This window comes from Camelina sativa, chromosome 17 (genome assembly GCF_000633955.1).
Source record: "Camelina sativa cultivar DH55 chromosome 17, Cs, whole genome shotgun sequence".
NCBI classification, from domain to species: Eukaryota; Viridiplantae; Streptophyta; class Magnoliopsida; order Brassicales; family Brassicaceae; genus Camelina; species Camelina sativa.
The window spans coordinates 2,076,727-2,101,788 of record NC_025701.1 but is presented as its reverse complement, the minus strand read 5'-3'; the positions used below and the strand labels follow the sequence as shown (position 1 = coordinate 2,101,788).

At 35.4% G+C, this 25,062-nt stretch overlaps 6 protein-coding genes and 1 pseudogene across 9 annotated transcripts; 3 read left to right on the top strand and 4 right to left on the bottom strand.

Moving 5' to 3' along the window:
- Positions 298 to 3,018, top strand: LOC104759080 (annotated as a pseudogene).
- On the bottom strand, positions 6,667 to 9,553 carry LOC104754683 (vacuole membrane protein KMS2). The gene is made up of 8 exons (XM_010476925.2): positions 9,224 to 9,553; positions 8,764 to 8,975; positions 8,407 to 8,485; positions 7,978 to 8,265; positions 7,609 to 7,757; positions 7,381 to 7,497; positions 7,112 to 7,291; positions 6,667 to 7,012 (listed from the first exon to the last, which is right to left on the bottom strand). Exons 1-8 carry the CDS (start codon positions 9,267 to 9,269, stop codon positions 6,833 to 6,835), a joined length of 1,251 nt encoding a protein of 416 aa, XP_010475227.1. The 5' UTR covers positions 9,270 to 9,553; the 3' UTR covers positions 6,667 to 6,832.
- Positions 9,795 to 13,262, top strand: LOC104754682 (ubiquitin-like modifier-activating enzyme 5). Of its 2 annotated transcripts, none has more exons than XM_010476924.2 (14): positions 9,795 to 10,020; positions 10,303 to 10,371; positions 10,458 to 10,571; positions 10,678 to 10,806; positions 10,895 to 10,963; positions 11,227 to 11,379; positions 11,555 to 11,591; positions 11,677 to 11,759; positions 11,945 to 12,019; positions 12,154 to 12,228; positions 12,326 to 12,412; positions 12,509 to 12,627; positions 12,711 to 12,763; positions 12,872 to 13,262. In XM_010476924.2, exons 1-14 carry the CDS (start codon positions 9,940 to 9,942, stop codon positions 13,018 to 13,020), a joined length of 1,293 nt encoding a protein of 430 aa, XP_010475226.1. In that variant the 5' UTR covers positions 9,795 to 9,939; the 3' UTR covers positions 13,021 to 13,262. The 2 variants fall into 2 exon arrangements, with proteins under 2 accessions (XP_010475226.1, XP_010475225.1); XM_010476923.2 differs by having other exon boundaries at positions 12,866 to 13,262.
- On the top strand, positions 13,537 to 14,335 carry LOC104754681 (cysteine-rich and transmembrane domain-containing protein A-like). Its single transcript, XM_019239239.1, has 3 exons — positions 13,537 to 13,698; positions 13,793 to 13,925; positions 14,065 to 14,335. The coding sequence occupies exons 1-3, from the start codon at positions 13,668 to 13,670 to the stop codon at positions 14,108 to 14,110; spliced, it is 210 nt and encodes a 69-aa protein (XP_019094784.1). The 5' UTR covers positions 13,537 to 13,667; the 3' UTR covers positions 14,111 to 14,335.
- LOC104754680 lies at positions 14,512 to 15,098 on the bottom strand. The gene has a single exon (XM_019239357.1). The coding sequence runs from the start codon at positions 15,035 to 15,037 to the stop codon at positions 14,684 to 14,686; it is 354 nt and encodes a 117-aa protein (XP_019094902.1). The 5' UTR covers positions 15,038 to 15,098; the 3' UTR covers positions 14,512 to 14,683.
- On the bottom strand, positions 15,225 to 20,024 carry LOC104754678 (interaptin-like). Of its 3 annotated transcripts, XM_010476921.2 has the most exons (8): positions 19,845 to 20,018; positions 19,696 to 19,749; positions 18,714 to 18,790; positions 16,554 to 18,383; positions 16,232 to 16,462; positions 16,013 to 16,147; positions 15,728 to 15,880; positions 15,225 to 15,625 (listed from the first exon to the last, which is right to left on the bottom strand). In XM_010476921.2, the coding sequence occupies exons 3-8, from the start codon at positions 18,753 to 18,755 to the stop codon at positions 15,383 to 15,385; spliced, it is 2,634 nt and encodes an 877-aa protein (XP_010475223.1). In that variant the 5' UTR covers positions 18,756 to 18,790; positions 19,696 to 19,749; positions 19,845 to 20,018; the 3' UTR covers positions 15,225 to 15,382. The 3 variants fall into 3 exon arrangements, with proteins under 3 accessions (XP_010475223.1, XP_010475221.1, XP_010475222.1); XM_010476919.2 differs by lacking the exon at positions 19,696 to 19,749 and having other exon boundaries at positions 19,845 to 20,024; XM_010476920.1 differs by lacking the exons at positions 19,696 to 19,749; positions 19,845 to 20,018 and adding an exon at positions 18,889 to 19,066.
- On the bottom strand, positions 20,017 to 22,216 carry LOC104754679 (probable pectinesterase 8). The gene is made up of 5 exons (XM_010476922.2): positions 21,728 to 22,216; positions 21,463 to 21,634; positions 20,795 to 21,001; positions 20,457 to 20,716; positions 20,017 to 20,368 (listed from the first exon to the last, which is right to left on the bottom strand). The coding sequence occupies exons 1-5, from the start codon at positions 22,117 to 22,119 to the stop codon at positions 20,212 to 20,214; spliced, it is 1,188 nt and encodes a 395-aa protein (XP_010475224.1). The 5' UTR covers positions 22,120 to 22,216; the 3' UTR covers positions 20,017 to 20,211.

Genomic DNA, 25,062 nt, shown 5'->3' with positions numbered 1-25,062 from the left:
TTGTGAAATTTTAAAATTAAACTTTTACCATCCAAAATTTTGAAAAATCGTAACCGTAAAATTCTTTACCATCGTAGGATAGGAGTAATAATAACTTTCTTCCATTAAACTCAATGAATTAATAAGATTTTATAAATAGGAAATAAAATTAAAAAATCTACATCTCGCCGGCGCCGGTGAGAAAGACTCCAATTAAGGAGAGACGAGAGTTTACACACAGACTAATTTACAAACAAATTCTCATCAATACTCACTGGAGAAGATCTCTTCTTCTTCTTCTTCCTGATTTCAAACGCGATGCGAAGGTAGATAGATCGTACCAACATCTTTTCTGAATTTGTTTCAATTCAGTAGATATGATTCGGTTGGATCGGTGTTGATTTTTCGAGTGATGTTGTCAGGTTAGGGCACCACAGGCTCCATGGGAAAACGGGAGGAGTTGGAACAAAGGGGATGGTTGCGAAACTGTCTATCGGAGTCATTGTTCTACTGATCTGTACGCCGTCGCTGCTTTTCTCGGCTAACATCGGTAGCAATCCCGAGCCGACCCGTCCATCTAAGGTTAGTTCACTTTTCGTATGTACTATGGAGTAGTGTGACTTGTAGCTGAATAATGTAGTATCTGTATGTGATAATCTTAGTGATTCTTTGTTGATCTAAAGACTTTGATGGATTCTATATGGTTATCTCCGTGTTCGATGTAATGGTGGTTTGAATCAGCAACGTAGTGCGGTAGGTGTTTCTTTTTTTTTTTTTTTTTTCTGGGATCAAAGTCGTCTATTGCACTTTTGTTCTTTCCTTTTTACACTCCAAGAGTCCTGTTTGGGTCACTTCACCATAGATTTGAGCTATCTTAAACCCTCCAATACGAATCTGGTTAATTTGGCATATTTTGACTTCTGGATATTGCAGATTTATGTGAATGCAGTACTAGCTGCCCGAATTAGATGCAAACTCGTTTTGGCATGATGACAGGTATTTTGATTCCTTCACATCTCTCTTGCAAAGAGAAGTTAGATTCCCCTTACTACTACTACAACATAGCATTAATTTTAGAAAGTAAGATATCTTTTTTGGTAAAATACAAAGTTGATGATTACTAGTTAAAAGTGTAAAGGTAATGCAATTTCTCATTCCAAATTCCAAGTATCATCAGACAAGTTCTAAGCGGACTTCTTCGCCTAGTGTAAATGTTCTCATTAGAGCAAATGCCATTACATGATTTGTTTAAGTATGTCTTTATCCTCTACTATATCATTGTTTTATTCTCAGTGGTTTTCAAGGTATCTATGACTTTGAACACTTTATTGAGACACTGAAGTATGATGTTAAGATTGTGGGAAAGATCCCCGATGCTCACAAAAATGGGAAAACCAAGAAGATAAAAGCCTTTCAGGTACAAGCATAAAGAGATGTCTGGTTTTCCACATAAGCTTGAATTCTGAAAGCATAGGTTAAATTTTCTGTGATCCTTATTATTTATCTCTTATCAGATTCGTCCTCCTCGAGATGCTCCTATTGACTGGTACCTGACAACTGCTTTAAAGGCAATGAAGGAACATAGTGCTATCTATCTTACCCCTTTTTCACATCGTTTAGCGGAGGAAATTGACAATCCTGAATATCAACGGTGAAGGTGCAGAGTGAACTACCATGCTTTGAGATTCAAGCCACACATCATGAAGTTGAGCGAATCTATTGTTGACAAACTCCGGTCACAAGGCCACTTCATGTCGATCCATCTTCGTTTTGAAATGGATATGTTGGCATTTGCAGGGTATGGCTCTTTTGCAACTTTCTCTTTCCAACCATCAGCTGTAGTTTCATTTCTATCAAAATACTTTATACAGAAAAGTTAGTTTACTAGAGTCTGATTCTATTTAAATTGTCTTGCAAAGAAATTAATTGCCTCTGTATCATCTGATAAACAGAACAATGGTTAATTTGTCTATTTGTCCGCAGGTGCTTTGACATATTTAACCCGGAGGAACAGAAAATACTTAGGAAGTATCGTAAAAAATTTTTTGCAGAGAAAAGGCTTATTTACAACGAAAGGAGAGCTATCGGGAAGTGTCCACTGACCCCTGAGGAGGTAGTTCCTTTACTTCTTTTATCAGCATCATTTTCATGTTGAGTATATCCACAAGACAGAAAACATAATTTGCAGCTACTGTGGCACTGTTGTAGGCTTTAGAAATGTGATATGACATTTTGGTGTGATCCGTGTGGTGCAGGTAGGTCTTTTATATTAAGAGCAATGAGATTCGACAACTCCACAAGGATATACCTAGCAGCCGGTGAACTTTTTGGCAGGGAACGGTTCATGAAACCGTTTCGAACTTTATTCCCACGGCTCGACAACCATAGCTCGGTAGACCCCTCTGAAGAGCTGTCAGCAAACTCACAGTGATGAATAGGATCAGCGGTGGATTACATGGTTTGTCTCCTTTCCGACATTTTTATGCCAACATATGATGGACCGAGCAATTTCGCCAACAATCTCTTAGGGCATCGCCTTTACTACGGTTTCCGTACCACAATCAGACCGGATAGGAAAGCTTTGGCTCCAATTTTCATATCTAGAGAAAAGGGCAGAACTGCTGGATTCGAAGAAGCAGTGAGACGAGTAATGGAGGGCCTCACAGACGTGTATCTCCTGAATCGTTTTATACAAATTCATGGCCTGAATGTTTCTGTCAGATGAATCCGAAGAAGTCTAGTGATAAATGCCCGCCGGATAATGTTATGGAGATTCTTGACAGCCGATTAGAGAGCGTCAGAGTCCAGATTCAACGTCTCAGACGAATTCCACGGCCACTGGATTATGGAACGGTGAGGATCTTAACTGTAAAAGCCTTTGAAACATTTTATACCAAAACTTGTTTCAAACAAACAAGAGCAGAAGAAGAAGAAGAAGAGAGAGATTTCTTGATATTGTTCATACAACAATTCAGGTAGCTGAACATCTCTCTGTGTCAAACAATTTATTTTATGAAGCATATAGATTTGAATCTTCTTCCAAAATTTTTAACAAAATCTAAGAGAACTGATTAGATTCCACTATAGTTAGTTTCTCCAAACAAAGTTAAAAGAAGATAAAATAACGAGAAAGCCATATATCAAACTTTTAAATCAGTTATATCGGCGCGTTTAACCAAAAAACCCATTACATAATGCATTACTATCGCAAAAAGAGTGATTGAAAGCCAGAAACACAGCAAAACGCAAAAAGCAAATAACTACGTTTTGGAGTTATATTCAACTGGCGAGACAAAGCTGGGGAATGGAATATTTGATTAAACTTACTAAATCATATAAGAGAAGAAATAAGTAATCAGAGTTCTAATAAACCCTTTTAAAGGGAATTGAAAAAGCTTTCATTTTCTGCAAAATTCAGACATCCATGAGCTGATGATGATGAATTCTTTTGCTTGCTACTTAGTGTTGTGTGTTGGGACGCTAAGATAGAACTTAGTGTTCTTGAAGTTATCAAGTAAGGGGTTATATCCGTCCTTTGTTCTCGTATTTGAAGGTAAACCGAAGTCATCCATGAATGCTGATGTATCGAGCTACAACCAAAAAAGAGAATCATGACCTTCGTTGAAACCAATGGGGCTCTTTCACCAGGAACTTTCACATCGGGCAAGAAGCTAAAGTCCGAAGCAATTAGGGACATCTTTGGCAGCTTTGCATGTAAAACCTCTAGCAGTTTCATGAAAATTTCAAAAAAATTAAGAACAGAGCAACACAATAATATAATTGGGATCTAGAATATTTTGCCTAATTGGAAGTTTTTATTTTTAATGAAGTCTCGTTTACTTTAATCATTTAATGTTTAATGATGCAGGAATAATTAAACACAATTATTAAATCGAATAGCTTCTTAAACATTAAAATAGCTTCTTAAAGTAAAACATTACATTTTCATAATAATCCCTAGACCTAAACCGGCGACTAAACCGGACTTCCATTATCTCCGGTGGTCATCGAGACAGCATCGACACCGCTTCTCATCGTGGTACCATCCTCCTCCCTGCCCAGCTGAGCACTCGGTTAAAGATCCAAGCCAAAGTAAGCCCAACAGCGATGACCGTTGTCCCTAGAGCCAGTCGTCCCCACCAAGTTTCGTTCCAATCCTCCTTTGGCTCACCAGAAAAAATCTGATTTCCCACATTAATAGAAGAAGCAGGTGGAAGTGATACACCCTCCACAATAAATGCCGGTGGTGGTGGTGGTCCTTCCACCGGTGCCGGTGGTGGTGGAGGGAAATTCGTAGTCGCCGTTGTCACCGCAACTGCAAGCTGCATCAGAATCATCACACCACGCAACATTTTCTTCGTTGTTTTTTTTTTCGTCTTCTCGTTTTTCTTTTCGTCTAAGTTTACTATAGATCTACTTTTATATTCAATGTGAATAATGATGTAAGAATAATATTACATCATTCTTCATGCATCCCTGCATCGTACACTAATCATATAATGATGACACTCTTTTTTTTTTTCTCTCTTTTTTAGTTAAGTAATTAAAATACATTCTTTTCATGATGTATTTTTATTAATAATATTTGTTGTTTCCTTAAATTAAATTTGACACTTAATTTTTACCACAGGGATGAATCTGGACATGTTAATTAGGGCCAAAACTCGTGGACTAGGCCGAACTGTCCCTGAAAAATACTGGTTTTGAACTTAAATATATGTATCTAGTAGGCTTTGACATAAAAACTGTACCCGAATACCTAACTCGGAACCTGACTCGAAAAATAGTGTTTGCGTAAGGTAAATGTTTACCAATAAAACCCTATTAGATTCTATTTTTCAATACCGTGGATTCGGATTAGGGTTGGTAATACTCGATACCCGTTCGGGTACCCATCAAACCCAAATATATAAAAATATCTAAAATTATTTATAATATTTATCATTAATATAATTCAATTATCTAAAAATATAATTATAATTTAAAATATTTCAATTAGTTCTATATCTAATTTTAAATATTTCAATTAGTTTTATACCTAAATGTCAAAAATAATCAAAATATCTAAAATTATTTGTTAATTAAATCAAAATTTAGCTACATTTAATTTTAAAGATATTTTTTCATGTACGAGTAGTTCGATTGGCACCCCTATATTAATTTATGCGTATATGATAAAATCATAACAGATTAGCGATATTTTCTTACTTTGACGAAATAATTTAAATTTCATCTCTGCATCGTACCCTGAAGATGATGATTTTTTTTTTAATTGGCTAACTAAAGCAATACATTTTAAGCGTATATGATAAAATTATAACAGATAAGCGACTTATTTTGTGTGTTGGTCGTTAATATACATTTAGGCGCGTTACCATAATGATTTGTTTTCACTTTTGTTATATATGTGTACCTTAAATCTTTTAGAGTGTTAGATACACCAACGTCTTTTTTAAGAGTCGGGTCAACAACATCAAATAAATAACAAACCAAAAAAAGAGAGGAATCAGAGAAATTATTATCGAATATAGTCTCTATATTATTGATTCTTTACAATTTTATCCCTTTCTTTTTATTGATTCTAATTACCCCTATAATCCATAGTAGTATTTCTTATCGTTGAAAGAAAGAGTTAAGTGTAATAATTAGAAAACCTATTGATAGAACTGTGTTCATAAACACAAAAGGATAATTAAGGATCGTTTTAGCAACAACAAATTATAAAACGATCAACAAGCATATCTCATAGCGATCGCCATCACCAAGCATGCAAGCTTGCGCATCCTCCAGGTTCGCTTTCACCGTATCTCGCGACGGTCTCGACACGGTCAAACCCTGGTGCCTCACGTTGACCGACACGTCATCGTCAAAACTAGGACACAACACGGGCACGTACAGAGCAATGGTTTCTTGTTGTAAGCAAAACTATAGTATTCAGTAGGGAAATACTTTATATATTTATTGGAGCAGTTGTCGCCATTGCATCAAGGTTTATACAAAAATCTCATTTCTGAAGTGAGATGACGTAACTTGGCCACTTGGGTTTAAGCATTTTCTCTTTTGGAAGTTTGTTTATGAAATTAATGCAAGTATACTTAATTTTTTTTACAAAAAAGTTATACTATTAAATTGGCTTTTTCTTTGCATAATTTTCGGAGTCTTTTATTTATTTTGTTTGAACTGTTGAGATTTGTGTCTTCTTGCATGGGAAAAATACTTTAAAGACAGACGAACAGTTTATTTAAGTCTCTCTCGACTTTTATTCTTTGTCAGTTTCTGCAGTAATGAGTTCTCATTTGTCCCTTTCGTTTGTTTTTCGTTTGCGTTAAGCTCCAAAGTTGATTTCGTCTTTTAAACTGAACCATGCTCTATAGTATTTTTGAAGTTAATTTATACAGGATTTAGCTTTTGGTACAAACCCTTTTTTTTTCTCTCATACATTACAGTATCTTTAATATATCATTGGTCAAACGAACGTATAATTGTTGGGTTTTGGATCTTAAATGAACTGGAAACTTGGATTGCAAGTATACCTTAAGAACATTAAATGATGATTTTTCTGGAGCCCCTACGTTTCTTCTCTGTGCAAGTATACCTTAAAGAGGAACTTTTATACATCCATGGATAATATTTTGTGAAGATAACTAGAAATTGTGAGTCCATAACCTTTGACGGGAGGTACTAGTGTGAAATACTAATTAAAACTTCCTTTCAACCTTTAATATGTTTTCTTCTCTGTGGACACGTATCTTCTGTTCTCAGATAAGAAGAAACACAATCGTATGGTTTCTATGAAAGAAAAAAAAAGAAAGAAACCGAAGTTAATTAGAAAAGATAGATAAAAAGTTATGGACTACTTAGATCCCTTTGAGCTCAGCGACGACTTGTTAGTCAAAGCATCTAGTTCTTCTTCTTGTTGCTTCTTGAGGTATCTCTGTGCAGTTGAAGTCACAATCTGGCCGAAGAAATTCAAAAGCATCAGCCACACAACTCCATTCCACACCGATGCAAAAGAAAGATCCCATTTTTTGACCTGAACCAAGAAAACAATCATCCGAAATCATCAAAACTTTTCAGAACAATGCAAAACGGTAATGGCCCAAGTAAAAGTGAAACTAAAAAATATGTTTACATTGATATCAGAAGTTACTGGAGGCGAAGCAACCAAGTACTTGTCTTTCATTAAGCGGAGTTTCGCTGCGAGCTCAGGCAATGCAGAAGCAAAACCGGGCACAAAGCTCAGAATATATATCAGCTCATTCTCTACCCAGTCAAGAAGTTGATTATTACAGACAGATATGATGAATACCGTCTGCAAAAGAAACAATATTGACTCTTGAGATCAAACTTGAAGGATGAGAACGAAAGTGAATAAAAACAGTATGCAAATGCTCACAAAACCTGTATATGCGTCTTGATGATTGCCTTTCCAATCAATGTTGCAAGGAAAAACTCCCAAAAGGGTTTGTCGAATTGTCCACACATGATTCCAGCAAGGTCGAATAATGGGTTAGGAACCTGAAATGTAAGGCATAAAATGTAAATGTTATAAGGGACCAGAGAGAGAGATGCACAAAAGGTCTCCGCAAGAAGCATTGGATTTTTTCAGCAGACTCATCTAAAACGTACCGAAGCAAGAATCAGAATTGTGAAGAAGTTGAGGTACTGTGAATGTGACAATAGCCAGCCTTTGATCTGATTTACGCGTTTAGCAATGAATCCGTTATCATCACCAGAACATGTCTCCAATTCTTCCATTTTGCCACCGGAAAGACTTGCTGTATAGAGTCAGAGCATTAGTAATCAAGTATTCGTCAACTGTTTGCATCTCTTGTTCATGTATCAGACTTTTAACTCGACACCTCTAAAACCCTTTCATTTAATCCCATTTAGATAAAGCTCAAGAAGCTTCTGAAACTGGGCCTCCAAGTAGATAAGTTAACACTAAACCACAACAATTGAGTTGTCAATAAGAAGGTTGGAAGTGTGAATTTTCACCTGCCCTGGAGATAAAGTAAGGAGGAAGTTCTCCCAACGCTGTTCCTAGACCCCAGAGTATGGCTTCTATTTGAATCTGAGGCAGTATGCTGCTAAGAGGAACTCCTGAAGAAAAGACTGGGGAGCCAAACTCGTGGCAAGGTTTGTCAAGCCATGAAGGACTTCTCTTCAATTGAATTGTGTCATATATAGCACTTTTTAAATCAACTCGTCCACACTGCATTGCTTTTATAGTAAACAAAGCAATATGGGGACCCAAATAAAGAACAAATGTATGCAAACCAGATCCTGAAATCATCAAAAAATGAGAAAAGAGAAGTATGTTAGGTCTTTGATGGAAACATCATTCTATCAGTGTTTCTTTCTTAGACAGAAGATGGACACAAACTATCAAAAAGATGACTGCGAGGGAGTAAAAAATATTCTTACCAAGACCAATAGATGAAGCAACACCTAAAAAAATCCACCATAGTCCAAACCTGATGTACTCAGACATTTCTTCAAGGTGCTGCAGGTAGGGAAAATTATGAGATATTACCATTTTCTTCATGCAAGTAAACAAAAGAAGCTGATAAACTAAGAATGAAACAGATATATTGACCATCACTCAGTAGCAGTAGATATAAGCGGCAGTTTTAGGAAGCTTTTGGAAATTTATTAAACAGACTCGCTTGTCACAAAGCAAAGGAAGATCTCACGAGCCACATTTATCTCATCACTTCCTTGTCACTTATTTACTAGTTAAAGCTACAGAGAGAGAGGCAGTCTCAATCTCAATCTGTTTACCTTGACGTGAGGGCCATCTAGGGTCACAAGCAGAGCTGCAAAGGCCACAAAAACGCTACTAAAAAGCATAAGCCAGCCAACATTTGCAAGAAGGTAGGAGGTTGATCTTCTAATATATAGCAAAACAGCAACAAGAAAGAATGTCAAGGTTTTGAATGGCTGTGAAGTCAATGTCAGTTTCTCAAGATCCTGTTGATGCTTTTCACGCAAACCTGCAACAAACCCCAATAGAGCTAGCTATTAGTCTCATAGTAACACTCAGATTCTAAGAAAATTAACAAAACACGAGTTTTGCTCATGAATCAATCAAAGACCGATAATTTATATTATAATCATATCAATAGGGTAATCATCTAAGAGAAGCGTACACAAAAGGCACAATGTATGCATCGATTAGAGACGTTTCAATATCGCAATTACAAACCCTAAAGTTTCAAAATTTAGAAGAAGAGGCACGCACCTGAGATCTCAGGAACTTTGGAAAGGGTACGTTTTTCAGAACCCATCTTCCTTTCGCATGCTAGGGAATTAAGAAAAAAAACCCGATGTAATGTGAATTTTCAGGTGCAACTTGGTCGATCGAGTGAAGAAATTGGTGTCTGATGATTAAGATGTGTCTGTCCGAACAAGAGAGAGAGATAATCAGATTGGTGAGGAGGAGATGAGCATTGGGTCTGAAGATTTTGGATGGATTGGGAATGGATCCATCAATGTCGATCTCATAAAAGTTTCTCTTCTTCTCCTATGTTTAAGGTATGCGACCAAACCAAAAAAAAAATCAGGTTCCCGTTTTGTTGGGTGTGATGATGATGATGTGTCGCACTCTCTTGGTTCCCGAGTGGGGGAATTTATCTGGTTTATGTTTCGGTTTACCGGTTATTTTATTAACCGATTTCTTAACCAAGCACGCTTCTGTTCTGTTGTTGTTGTCTTACTTAAATGATAAATGGGCCAAAGCTTAAGGCCCAGTGTGATAATTATTAATTAGTATTTTTTATATTCTTATCTTCTTATCTCAGTCAACCCTTAATTCTTTTTTTTTTTTGAAGTCATTAAAAACGTTTTTGGCAGTGAAACAAACAAACACTTTGCGGAGGAGTCTTGTCTTGTCTCTTCCAGAGATAAGCATCGCAGAATTAGATTTCTCTCATCGTGTCCTAAGAGAGCTGCTGAACAATGGAGGTCGAATTCAAAGCACTGCTCGATGATCTTGATGTCCTCGAGAAATCTCTCTCGGATCCGGCTCCGATTCACAAGGTATTGTTTTCGGGTTTTTATTTGATTAAAATCTTGTGAAATTTTAGACTCAAAATTCTCGAATTCATGGATCTTATAATTCGAAAGGACTGAATTTTCACATGCATTGGTGTTTTATGAGTTATCTTTGTATTGATCTGGCTCTTGGGAATCTCCGAATCGCATGATTATAATTTCGCTGATCCTTCCTTGCTCTGCCTATTTTGTTAAATGTCAAAGCTTTAGTCTTTGTTGCATTGCTTATGAATCACTTACCAATATTTGTGTTATTTGGATTTGCAGCTCCGATCCCATGTTGAAAATCTAGCTACTCTGTCTAAATGTAATCCTCAAAGGCGTTCCAAAGTCAAGGTCTTTCATTATTATTCCTATACTCACTAATTCTTCTGGTTCAGTACAATGTTTCTGATTTCAAGGGGGAAAACCTCTGTTTGCAGGAATTAAGCTCGGAGGTGGTAGATAGTAATCCTTACAGTAGGCTTATGGCACTTCAGCGGATGGGTATTGTGGAAAACTATGAGAGAATTAGAGAGTTTTCTGTCGCCATTGTTGTCTGTGTTTCTCTCCCTTTTTTTTTTGTCTTTCTCTTCTTCTGCTATGCTACAACTAAGTTTGTGCGTTCATTAATATAGATACATGGATTTTTTTCCTTGACAGGGAATTGGTGGTGTAGGAAGTGTTGCGGCTGAGATGCTTACCAGATGTGGTATTGGTCGTCTTTTGTTGTATGACTATGACACCGTCGAACTAGCTAACATGAACAGACTCTTTTTTCGACCTGATCAGGTACTCTTTTCTCATTGAGTTTTCAGTTACCTCTTTTCGTTCCAGTTAGTATTGCTTCTGATCTTTTGGACTAATTCTGACTGTGTAGGTTGGTATGACAAAGACTGATGCTGCTGTCCAGACCCTTGCAGAAATAAATCCTGACGTTGTACTTGAGGTATGTTTTTTACTTGATGAGGTTAAACGCATTTGGTACTAGTTTAATGACCATCTACATCATAGTTACTGGGAACTAATCAAATGGGAGGCTCGATTTAGAGTCATTACGTATTTAGTGGGAGTTCTATGTTGTATGATGTATGTATGTATCCTTAGGCTTTTTCTAGGTAATTTACTGCGGAAAATTGTTAGTTTTATTACTTTATACCTACAGGATTCTTGAGTCATTAATTTATGCTATTTCTGTTTTTCTTCTTGTAGAGTTTCACAATGAACATAACAACTGTGCAAGGCTTTGAAACCTTCACGTCGAGCTTGACGAACAAGTCATTTTGTCCTAGCAAGGAGGGCAGCGGTGTGGATCTTGTTTTGAGTTGTGTCGATAACTATGAAGCAAGGATGGCTGTTAACCAGGTAGCTGTTACTTCTATTTTCGAAAAAGGCCTTTTTGTTACAAATTCGACATAGTTCTTACTTCACCATCGAGCATTTTGATTTTACATTCTACATGATTCAATTATTTATGAATGAAAATTGTATAAAAAGTTCTAGATTGTTTCTGATTTAGGTTTATTCTTTTGATGTATAGGCTTGCAATGAGTTACGTCAAACATGGATGGAGTCAGGTAAAATAGTAGAAAGCTAATAATTATATGTAGTTCTTATTTTCATTTGTCTTTTGGCTGACAAAGAAGGTGATATTTTGTGCAGGTGTATCCGAAGATGCTGTTTCAGGTCACATACAGCTCTTGGTTCCCGGAGAAACTGCTTGTTTTGCTTGTGCACCTCCCCTGGTATGTTTAATGTTTTTCCTTCTTATATCACTCTTACAACTCTAACCTATCATACCCTGCCTTAATGCTTGAGGATTGTATCAGTAGAATATGGGTGAATTTAAGGATTCTGTGATCAAGGGTATTATTGTTAATACTACATTTGCATTTCCTCTAAACAATCTCTTAATTATTTTCTGTGGTAGGTCGTGGCATCTGGAATTGATGAACGGACACTTAAGCGGGAAGGGGTCTGTGCTGCATCTCTGCCAACTACTATGGTAATTTTATACCACCTGATAATACGGTTGAACAAAATTTAGCTATGTTGAGTATTTATCACATTTGTTACTAATGCCTTTGTTTATTTAAGCCTACTTTATGTTCTAAGACTCTTGTTTGATTGTCAATTCAGGGTGTTGTTGCGGGACTTTTGGTTCAAAACTCTCTCAAGTTCTTACTAAATTTTGGTGAAGTTTCTCCATACTTGGTAAGAGGCTTTGCTTCATCTTATGTCTATCACAGAATCATTTATTATTTGAATCAGTTAAAAGTTACTAATTTATGCCTGTTACTGGAACCCACAGGGTTACAATTCACTGAAGGATTTTTTCCCAACCATGAAAATGAGACCAAATCCACAATGCTCAAATGTAGCTTGTCTAGAGCGGCAGGTAAATTGAGTAAATGCAACTACAAAACTATCTCAACTCGTCTTTGTTACCATCCATGTTCTGGTGAAATGACATGAATGAAATCCCAAAATGCAGAAAGAATACATGCTAGCGAAACCAGAAAGGGACGCTGCTGCTAAAGCTAAGATGGAAGCCGATGCATCCATAGCTATCGATGAAGGTCCACTCCATGATGATAATGAGTGGAACATAAGGTAACAACTCAGTGAATTAGTTAGTTAAAAAATCAAAATTTGCAACAAGAAATCTGATGTGTATCTCATGTCTTTTTTATAAGTGTTGTGGACGATGAAAATGAGAAGGATGCTACAAAAGCTGCCTCAAGTTCAGGTAAATTCAACTTGGGGACTCTAATGTGAAAATGAATCAAATGAAAGTCTTCTTCTTCTTCTTCTGCTGACGGTTATCTAAATTGATTTTGTGTTATGTTAGGTATAGATACATTGCCTGAAGGGCTTACTCGGGAGCTTCCAGATGCAGATGAGTATGAGAAAGAAATAGCCATAGCCTCAGGGTCAGGAGAAACAGAGGAGGAAGATGACCTTGAAGATCTGAAGAAACAGCTCGAAGCTCTTAATGCTGCTTGAGTCTTGTTTGTAGAGGAGGGAGAGAAATAGTTGTTTAGCAAAATATATACTTGGAAAGAGGCTGCAAACGCAATTGTGGAAGCAAAGAAAAGAGTGTTAAATCGGATCTCATGGTCATATTAACTTTTTGGATGATCATTTCTCCCTTTTATTTTTATTGGTTGTCAAAGAAGACTTGTACAATTTTGCAGATGTTACATCATGATTTTGATTTGTAATCGTAGACTGAGGCTTCAATGACGTTTCCTCTCAAAAAATTCAACAAAACCAGGTCTCGACCGTGTGAGACGTGTCGACATATATCCTAAACAAGCTTTTCGTCTGGAATGATCCAAACTGCTTTACAGAAATAAATTGTATTTGCTTAAAAAGAAACTTTGATAAATGACTCATTAGAATGTTATAAAATACTTTATAATAATTTGGAATATATTCTGGGGACGTAATCATTAATGTTTTTAATTTTAATCCTCCACGCGGTCTTTTATAAACCGACCTTCTTTATCGCTCTCTCTATATATTTTTACATTGACACGCATTTGCACAAATATATTCAAAGAGTAAAATCATTCCTGATCAATACAAAGCACAGCCATACCCAACATCTTTTACCTTATATCAAAGTTCTTTTCACTAATCGTTCCAAGATGAGTCAATACGATCACAACCAATCTGCAGGTAAGAAGAAATATAGATTCCTCTGTTTTTTTCTTTTCTTGTCTTGAATCATTTTCGTTATTTGTAAACTCTATTTGTATTTTATCAAACGTAGGAGCTAACCCACCGCCACCGGTTTCAACTGCACCACCACCGATTGGTTACCCGACCAACGACCCGAGTCATGGTTCGGCGGCTCCGGCTAAAGTGGAAACAAAGTCTAAGGGTGACGGTTTCTTTAAAGGCTGGTAAGTCGTTATCATGAAATTAATTATACGCAACTTTATATTCTTCAACATGATTATCCTTAATCGGTCGATATATTAAACTCCAAATATATAGTAGCTTATTTCTTTTTTCTAACTTTTGGAATTTTTTGTTTTGTAGTCTTGCAGCCATGTGTTGCTGTTGTGCCCTTGACATCTGCTTCTGAGCTATTATTTGGAATTTCTTTTTATTACGACGAGTTCTGAACTTGTGTGTGTGGATCTGATGTGAATTATTCTCTCTAGTGTTATTGTATAAATTTCGCTATTATTTGTTTATTATTTTTCTTGTAATACTCTCTGGGTTCGAACATATTATCACGGTTTGTATATATTTGGATCTCTAGTATACAACTTGCTCTTGGATTTGTATTAATTGCTCTAATTTCACAGAATTGCGCGTATTTTTTTTTTTAAATAACTTGTGCAATTATAACGAGAGAATTAATTATTTCACAGAAGAATTCATTATTACATATTAAAATTTAAAAGAGAAAAAAAAAAAAAAACAAAAAACAAAATTTTAAAAGAGAAAATCCAAATTTGTTGGTAAAGAAGAAAAAAAAAAGGAAAAACATAGTCTTTGCTTATCTTCCAAGACACAAAACCCTACCTACGTCTCCTGACTTTGTATTTTTGGTTTTCAAATCTCACCGTCGCTTTCTCGTCTCCGTAGTAGCAATTGGTTATTGGGATTCGGTTTCCTCTAAACCGGCATAGTTAAAAGTTTGACAGGTTTTTTACTTTACCCTAACTTCGACCATCAACTTGAAAACTCCTGTGAATTTTAGGTCAAGCGGTTGTGTCTTATCACAAACGTACAAAATCAAGTTAATGAGCAAGTCCTCAGCCCCGGATGCATCTATCCCAGCATCATCGACAAATAATTCGTAGAGTAGTTCTTTCTCGTGACAATCTTCGTCGTCCAAAACGAAATCATCGACCGAGGATGAGAAGAACATCTCTAACGGAGGAGATCCTTTTCGGAGAACCTTGACCTCTGCATCGACAACGAAATCTTCACCTTCTGGTTGGTCTATTATATAATGGTCGAGTTTCGACACTTCAAAGGAGGGAGTGTTATGATCCGCCATGGTTAGTTTCAGAAATCAATTGAGATCGATCGTGTCGTCCTCTGTCTATATATAACCAAAACTTTTAGTCCTAAGCCAAATTGGTTTCTCTTTTTTTCCTTTTTCGATTTGCCTATTTTATAGAGATATGTAACTTCTATTTTTTTCCTTTTCTTTTTAAGTTTCCCTTTTTACTTTAACAATTCAATTTAATCAGATTTTTGCAACATTTATTTGGGCCTTGCTTGGCAAATAATAAATAAAAGGTTAGTAATAAATAAATGAAAAGCCCTAAACCCAGAGACAATCAAGAATCAAACAAACCGCTTCCCATGTTCTACTAGACACAATCACACCATGAAGGATTCAATACTTCTTCCCAACAATGATACCTATAATGACAGACACAATAGCGACTCCAAGAACAATCTTCAATGTCATGAGATGGGATGTTTCAGCTTTCTGAATCATAACGTGCCCTGAAGAACAAGAAGGAGAAGGAGAAACATCTAAGTTCTTCTTGCTCTTACGTTGATTTGGAGTTGAAACTGATAAGTCAATGTCTCGAGATTTCACTTCTACTTCCTCTTTTCCAGTAGACTCAGTTTCCTGCAAGTTTGGTTTCGACATAAACAGAGCATTTTGTCGATATTTGTTTAGTAAAAGACACATGGGGTTCACAGAAACGCTGTTATGTACATATTGTCTGACCTTAGATATAGTATCTGCAACCTGCAGTTTCTGTTCAAGGTCTTTGACCATCGATTCGAGATGAACGATCACAGATTTTTTAGCATCAAGCTCCTCTTGTGATTTCTTTAAAGTAGCTTCCAACTCTGAATGCTTCTGAGCAACCGCTTCTCTCTGAATCCACCATAAAAATCAGAACTCAATAATACACCAAGCACAATTTGCTTTTTTAGCAGCAGACGCAAGAGCTTGAAAATTCTAAACGTGTTTCTCAAGTTAGAAGAAGCAAAAGAAAGATGCATCAACCTGTTCAGATATGAGAGTGTGAGAAGCTTGAAACTCTTTATGTAGCTGAACTGCTTGCTCGTCCAGCACATCTCGGTCACTCGCCTTATGTTCATGTTCCTGCAATTTTGAGGTCAGTTCTGCAACTTTTTCGACCTGAAAAAAACGCCAAGAAACATCATCATCAATCAGTGAGCAAGTATTCAATATATTATCGCATAAGTGTAACCTCATTATTACCTTTTCTTTCAACTGAGCTTCGAATTCTTTCAATTGTATTGCTACTTGTTCATAGTTTGACTCCAACACCAACTTTTCAGCAGCCACTGCACTAAGCTTCCCGATTTCGGATACCATAGCATCTGATTTAGACTTGTCTTCTTGGAGTTTTTCTTGAAGCTTTACGAGCTCATTCTTTGTGCTTTGATATGTTTCATTTAATTGGTTCTTCTCTTCTTCAAGGGAACATATCTACAACAAAACAACATGTCATTTTTTCATATGATCAGATGGTTCATTAATACTTGAAAAATTTAGATTTTCAGAATGTATATATGTCTACCTGTGACCGTAATCTTTCTCCTTCAGAAGTAAGCTGTTTTGTAAGAGCTTCTATAGCTGTCTGAAGCTCTTTGACTGTTTGATCTTTCTCAGCCTCTAAAGCAGAGAGCTTTGCCTGAAAACCGCCTGTCTCTGACCCATGATTTGCTAGTTTCTGGTTCAGATTCATATTCACTTCGGCCAAATCTCCATTTACTTTCTCAAGCTCTTCTACTGTAGATTCGAGAGTCTTGAGTTTCAAGAGAGCCTCTTCTAGCTCAACTTTTCTTGTATCAGCAACTCCAGATGCTTCAAGAATCTGCCTTTTGTGCTCCTCGATTAGGTTTTCATGGAATTTCAACTTTGTACTCAAGTCTTTAGCTTCTGTGTCTCTCTGACTAAGCCTTTCATTCGCAGTATCCCTCTCGGATTCCAGATATCCCTGAAGTTCTTGAATCTTGATCTTGAGCTGGTTGTTTGTATCTGCTAGCAATTCATTCTCTGCTGACGACTGATCGATTTCTTCTTTCAAAGAAAGAGATAGACCAGATGCTTCAGCCAGTTTCCCTTCATATAATCTTATCCTCTCCTCGAGATCTTTTGATTTCTCAGTCAAAGACTTAGCCTCTGTGTCTCTGCTACTGAAATCCTCCATTGCCTTTTGGATTTTAATCTCTGAGTGTTTATGCAAAGCTTCAAGCTCTATGCTTCTTGTGGTAGCTTCATCTATCTCTCTTGCTTGCTTCTCAAGTTTATCTTCTGCAGATTTCAGCTTCTCTGTCACAGCATTAAGATTTTCTGACAGTTCACGCTCTTTCTCCGTTGCAACGCTTAGAGCAGCTTCAAGACTAGAGTTTTTCTCTTGTAATGCCTCCAAGTCTTTCAATTTCTCTTCTAGTTTTGACTGAGATGTTTGGAACAGACCTTGTAGTTCAACGCTGCGTTGAGTACTCACATTTCCAATATCTTCATGCTCTGCACCTTTCTGCAAAGCAATTCTCAAATCTTCTTCAAGCTCTGAGGTTCTTGCCGCTGATTGGCTCAGAGAAGTTTCCAGTTTAGTAACCTTTTCTTGGTATTCATTTATCTGACTAGTTGACTTTTTTCTTTCCTCTTCAGCCACTATCAAAGCAGATTTTAGTTCAGATACTTTCTTAGATACTTCCTCAAGAGATTTCAGTTTCAGCTCAAGAACAGAGTTTTGGGACAGAGCTTGAGACAGAAGAGCATCTGTTTTGGAGAAGTTTTCATCTGAAATCTTCAGTTTCTCTTCAACTTCTTTAAATTTCTCTGCCTCTACAGCAGAGAGTCTAAGCCTTTCCTCCAACTCTTTCATCTTCTTTCTCGAGTTCTCAACCTCAAGACCTAACCCATCAAAAGCTTCCTTAACTTCAGTCAGTTCCTTGTGTTTAACATCATGTAACTGCAAGGCATCTTCCAAAGACTTCAACTGTGAGCTATGTCTTGCTTCCCCTTCAGAAATTTGCTCTTGCAACTTCTTTCTAACCACTTCATGCTCTTCATGCTTCTTCTCTGTTTCATCTAACCTTCCTTTTGTGGATAAAAGCTCGTCTTTCAAAAGTGTGTTCTCTGATTCATACCGTTTCAGTTCCCCTGTTACTTTTTCCAATTCATGCTCCAATTCTTTGGCCTTTTCTTGCGCTTCATGTAGTTCTCTGTGTGAACCGTTTGAGTTTCCTTCAGTCGAAACTTGTTTCTGTGCTTTCTCGTCATCACCAGAATTTGCGTTGATCCCGTCTTTCTCGACTTTTACGAATCCACCATCAAATGATGTATCTTCCTCTTGTTTCTCCATAACACGATCTTCCTTTGTCACTTCTTCATGCACGACCTGTGTGATAAATAAATCGTCACAATACTTAACCTTGTTCAAGAATTAGTGTATTTTTATTTCTTTGATAGTTTCTATCCTACTTAAAGCCATGTAAGAAAAAACTAAAATCTTCCTTTGCCATATCTTTAATCCTACTTAAAGTCAATGATATCTTGAATTTTACTTGTATTTGAATCTTTAAGAGTTCTAGTTTTTCTGCGGATTATGAGAAAATTAGACAATTGATCCAAATTTCTTTTGTACCACATCTATGTTCAATGAACAAGGAAAAAATGTCTAAAACCTAAGCAAAATTTTCATCTAGTTAAAAGGAAAGAAGATCATTACCTTGACTAGAGGGACCGAACTCGCTGTTGTTGCTTCTTCCATAACGTGTAATTATGCAATTTCTATTATTTTGTGTTCTGCAACCGATGAAAAATTAAGGCTTAAGTTGGTGGTGGTAAAGAGTATATTATTTTGTATATGAAGAAATGTCACACGTTAAAGTCTCAATAATCACCATATATCTTGAGTTTTGTTTCTTGCAACAACAAGAAATATGATCAAGTTCAGTTGAACATTCCAACCGCAACGATTCCATTTTTTAAAAGAGAAAAAAAAAAAGAAAGAGCTAACTTGCAAGAAACAGAAACCAATTCCCCAAGAGATTATATAAAATAAGATAAGATAATCTCTTTGTGACGGCAGAGAGGCATACATATATATATATATATATATATATATATATATATATATATATACATCAATTTTATTCAGTTTTATTATAAACAGGATATTCAATGGTGGATTTATGATTCCCAACAACATTCTCTAATATATTTTTCAACTAAAAAAAAATTAGGCGATCTCTAAATAAAGGTCAACGTCCGTATATCACAAGAGTTTTAAACACCTTTATGATCATACAAATTACAATGAGACCAAAATCCAAGCAGAATTTTATTTGATGATCAATCATTAAGAAAAAAAAGTAAGCTATGTGGTCATTTGTCTGTGTCACTCATTTGACATTGAAGACGCAATGTTCAAAATTCAATGTACCATTTTGGTGAAAAGGATAGCAACTAAGAAAGTATTAGCCGAATGTATGGTATATTTACGGTGAATAATGAATTTATGGTGCCAATACATACCAACCAAACTAGAAAATCATATCAAAGATTTACCACAACCAAATAGTAATAAGGAGAACTAATGGATCGGCGATCGGAATAATCAAAGATGATTTGATCAAAGAATTTGAGTTTCTCAAAGCTCCCCTTCAAATATAAACACAAAAAGAGACTTTTGCGTTTGAAAACTTAACTAGTACTTGAAAAGATGATCGGTTGAAATCTAAAGTCGGAATTATCACGATCTTCTACAATATATAGTTCAAATTACCAAGAAAAAAAAAAATCAGAGACAACTTGGAAACAAATTACAAAAATACAATGGCAAGGTAGATATGCTTACTTGAAAGATGGTGAATCTAATGTACCACTAATCTGTTTTTTCTTTCCGGATATTGTCTATGTAGATTTCATATTTTTCGGAGATGTGAACACCAAAATGCAAGAAAAGAAGAAGATGAAGAGATGGAATTGGGGAGAGAGACAGTGGGTCTTCTTTTCTTTAAAAGAGTGGAGAGCGAGTGCGAGTGGGTCTCTTTTTCTATTTTATTTAAAACACAATGAATTACCTAAATTCCCATTATGCCCCTTCTTTTATTCATATGGTTCGCACTGCTGACAAGTTTTCCTAGGGCGTGTTTAGTAATTAAAGTAGTTCATCAAATGCACTCAAAAGGAATTGAAGATTAATCTTTCCTATTGCTTTAACTTTAAAGGTCGGAAAACTGTAACCATTGATCTCCATCGATATAAGAAGTGTTAATGAAGAGAGCCACTTGTGTCTCGTTAAGCTTCTGAACATACGGTGCCCTCTTTGACATATCAGCTCCTGTACCGGAACAATTATACTCTCCATAAAATATAGTTCTAAAAAAAAAAAAAAAAAAAAACAATATGTCACTTTATATAAATTAATCAACCCTTCCTTAATTAACAAAAAAATTTGTACACTTACGCGTCCCTAGATGGATCGTTAAAGTTGTTCCAGCCTTCTGATGCGATAACATCGGTCATGGTAGTGGAAACGAAAACGACACGCGAGTAAGGTCTCCATGCACGACCAAGCCACACGTGACCAGTGCCACCGATCGAGCAGTTGACGAACGAGAAGCCACTGTTCTCGTCCTTAGAGTTACGACCGTTTGCAGTCACGGCTCCGTTGACCGCCTTTGACCCTGGGCTCACTTGGTTCGCCATTGATATTATTCGACAGTCCTACGCTTGTAACCCTGGTTAATAAACCGGTATAATTAAACCAAAGACAACAATATAGTAAACCGTAAATATGTATACCTGGTAGAGAGATTTAGCGTTGCCGAAAATGAAATCGATGGAACCTTGAATGTAGCAATCCTTAAAGTAATGACGACCTCTATCGTCATGAAGAGTGTCTTGAGCTCCGAAGAAACCGCATCCTACAAACGCCGATTCATCTCCGGCGATTCTTATTGCCACAGCCTGAGCTCCTACGTCTCCTGGCTTTGGTATCGGCGCCACGTTCTATCACACCAACGTTACATTAATTTAGCTTTGTAACTAGGAATATCTAATCCGGTTTAGCCAAAAAGGAAGCGTATACCAACATAAACCGGGTAGAAAAGATAATAATAAAGCGATTTGGTTTCATAGTTTACTTAATTCGGATAAATCGTAACCAAACCGAACAAAAGCTGAGAGATTAAGTACCAAACCGATTATAGCAATATCTTTTTTGAAAAAAATTAAAAACAAAATAATTAAAGCTAGCTATATCGGTTCTGAGAAATCAAAATCAAAACCGTACTAAATCGAAACAGTTGATGACCGGTTTCAATTGATCCTTGATGGTTAATAAGACGAATAAATCCGAACCGAAAAATCGAATTATGCATCACTCTCTATTTGATATTAGAAAACACCCTTGATTCCATTTTATTTAAGAAAATATGTTAATTTTTTTATGGTAAGATTAGTTGAATTACCATGAAACTAATGTTCTTAGCGACGAACTGAGAACCGAAGACTTGGACCGAGGCACAGTAAAAAGTGCCATTAGCTGAGTAGGCCGTGTCGTTCCACGCTATGGCCGTAGTCTCGAACCCTTGTCCTTGCAACGTTATGTTTGGTTTAGTCTTCGGAATCATAACTTTTTCACTGCCATGCAATAATTACATATCAGTTACTTCATGTGTATATATATATTAACTGAAAGTTTAGTAACTAAATAATTTGATTACGACGACATACTAGTACATGCCGGAGTTAATCCAAATCACGTTCCTTCTCTGACTAAAATTCCCCACCGCGTCCACTGCTGATTGCACCGTCGTGAAATTGCAGCAACCATTCTTATCAACGCAGAGATATGACGTTGTGTCCGTGTCCAATGGAGGTATATTCTTGGGGAAATCTTCGCATATGGATACCTTCTTTTTGGTATCCGAAGGTTTATGACGGTGATGATGATGATGATGATGACGGTGACCACAAAAGAATATCTTGATATCTTGTAAAAAATCAAAAGGAGAGCGCATAAAAGCTTCAGGCCGATGCGTTTTTAAGAGAGTTTTGGATGCTAAAATGGCAATTAGGGCGATACCTATGGATATAGATAATGAGATTAATCTTCTATTTTTCATATTTTTTTTTATTTCTTTTGTTTGGTATAAGTGATATCTGGAAAATAGAAGAAAGTTTGTGAAAGTTTTGGTTGGTTGTTTTATGGATTTGAGAGGGAAAGGGTAAAAGGAACTTAATGAATAGGAGAATGCAAAAGAGAGTTATATATATACGGAAAAGGGAAAAAAATATGAAATTGCATGAAGTGTAAGGATTTGTTGGAATGCCTTGCAAATTACCTTTTGCTAATGTTTGCTTTCTTAGAAATATTAAACAATATCGATCGACCTACCAAAAAGGCTCATAGCCTTTACTAGAAAAATTCAAAAAAGTATACACATATCATTTTAGATATCCCATTGTCGACATGATAACTACTAGCTTATCTCACAGGTACAAAAAAAAAGAAAAGAAAAAAAAGAGAGGTAATATATGACATACAATTTTCATGATTCTAGACTTTCTAGTAAAGTGATTATACTAATACAAATATAACATAAAAAATATATATATTATTCATGCTAATCATTTATCAAGCAAAAACTCAGTTCAGCTCCACAATGTTGTTTTCTTTAAAGAAACACAGCAGATAAAAAGTTAGATAGTTAGAAATTATTCTTTATTCGTCTAGGACAGGTATAGTCCAACATATATATGCACATTCACTAAACCTCATTACTAATTGGGAAGTTGAGTACACATAAAACTTTTTTGATTGATTCTTTTGACTATGTACTAGTATCCAATGTCCACAACCTTAATTATGATAAACGAAGAAATTAGGGAAGGTTCATAAAATAGAAATCTCCTGTGAGATCGATATATTATCTTCGCATGGACACTTATGTACGTACTCCGTATAAGATTGTGAGCTAAACCGAGATTAAAATTTTATGTTTTCTAATCACGATAAAACAAAACTTGTCCGAGTTCGGACATAACCGGTTCGGTTCAATTTTAATTAAACATTAGTAATTTACCGTGGATTCAATTTACTCTTCGGACGGTTACTTATTGTTACGATCAACGAGATTACCTTTGTATAAGAGCGTCAAAATGGGTAATCCAACCCAAACCCACGTAGGTTTAAGATTTTAGTTGACGGATTTGACATGACCTATTTATTATTTTATTATATAGATTGAATTTATATATCAAATTCGATAATAAAATCACATTGACTAAATAAGTTAAATAGGTTATCCATTTATAAATTAAATATCATAATTAACTAATAAAAATTTCAAAACATTTCATATTATTAAACATTTTTTATTATTATTAAATTCAACAAAAAGTTTTCTAACATTTCAAATAACAAACAAAGAAAGTAACAAATATACATTCAAATAACAGATTAAACATTCCCAAAAGATCATACAAAATGATGAGGAATCCAACTCTCATAAAACCCAACAAACCAAACCGAAATCATCGCTAGAACCTAATCAGGGGTGAAAAATAACATGTTGGCAAATAATTTTTTTTCTTTTTGGTTTTTGGAAACGTTGATCTGGTGAAGAGATTTTGACCTAGTGGCTGTGGCAGAAAGTAAAAAACAAATCTTGTTTATTAATTTGATATGGTTTTTCTTTTTTTATTAGGAATGATTTTTTTTTCTTTCAAAATTCTCTTTTAAATAAGCATCTATCTTACTACAATATGTACATCAAACATAATTTTTAAGTATATGATCACATCTTGTACAGAATTATTATAAAACAAAATCTTTAGAAAATATGCCAATTTTGTTATACATTTCCATTGATTAACTATTAATTTTACTCTTATTTCAAGGTATTTGCAATTGTGAAGCTAATGCAAAGTCCTAAGTGATAATTTATAGTTAAAAATAAAAAATTGAGATTCCCATATTTCTCTTGAAAACTAACCTAAATTCATTGTTTGGAATTTTAGAAAAATGAGTATATATATTAGAAAAAACCTTCAAAAATTGTCAAATAGTTGTTATGACAAATAACATTTTGAGAAAATAGTTGCTTCATAAACAAAGCTACCATGTGTTGGATGACGCAACAACAATGTAAAGTTTCTAAACCAACGATTAGGTTTTTAGAGATCGAGATACTTGGTGCATATCATTTTTAATTAATTGTGACGATGAAGGTTAGAAGCAAGACAACACCGACGATAAATTCAATTTTCTTTAATTCCCAAATGTAATAATATCCAGGAAAATGGCAATCACACATGTGACCGTGGACTAGAGTACTAACCCTTTCTATTCTCTCAGGTATAAATATGTATATTTTACTCGGTTTGGTACTTCTGTATACATAGACCCATGTTTTCTTAGTGTCATCTCTATACTTTTATATGAAAGTGAAACATATGATCTGCCAAGAATATCATATTTGGCCTGCCTGTTGAAAATATATAGTTTGGAAGTTCATTATTTGACCTATATATTAGCCATTACATTCACTGTCCAGAGATTATGCATAAATTCCTAGATTTTAACCCGCGGTATACCGCGGAATTATTTTTTTACTAAAATCATTAAATTTCAAATTGTAATTATTAGTTAATTTTTTACGTTTTATTTTAAATTTAAGATTATAGAATTGTATTTTGGTTGTTAATTCTACAATTTAATCTGCGGTTTATATACAACACAATAATTTATTTTTGTTATAAATTAATTTCACCAATCCAAAATAAAAAAAATATTCGGAGGATGAGCCAGAATTCATTACAAAACTTATTAATATCCGCTTATATTATTAAGTTGTACTATTTTGTTTATAATAATCATGTATATAGATGTGTCAAACAGGTCGGTCCACATTTCTTTTTTCTTGGACCGCAGCGGGTGAACCCGCTAAGATCATGGTTGTTAAAGTTATGCCCAAACATGTCTTCAACTTAAATTTTATATTAATTATTCTTAAAATATTTAGTAGCAAAGAAAAAATAAAGAAATTTTAAAATAACTTATAATA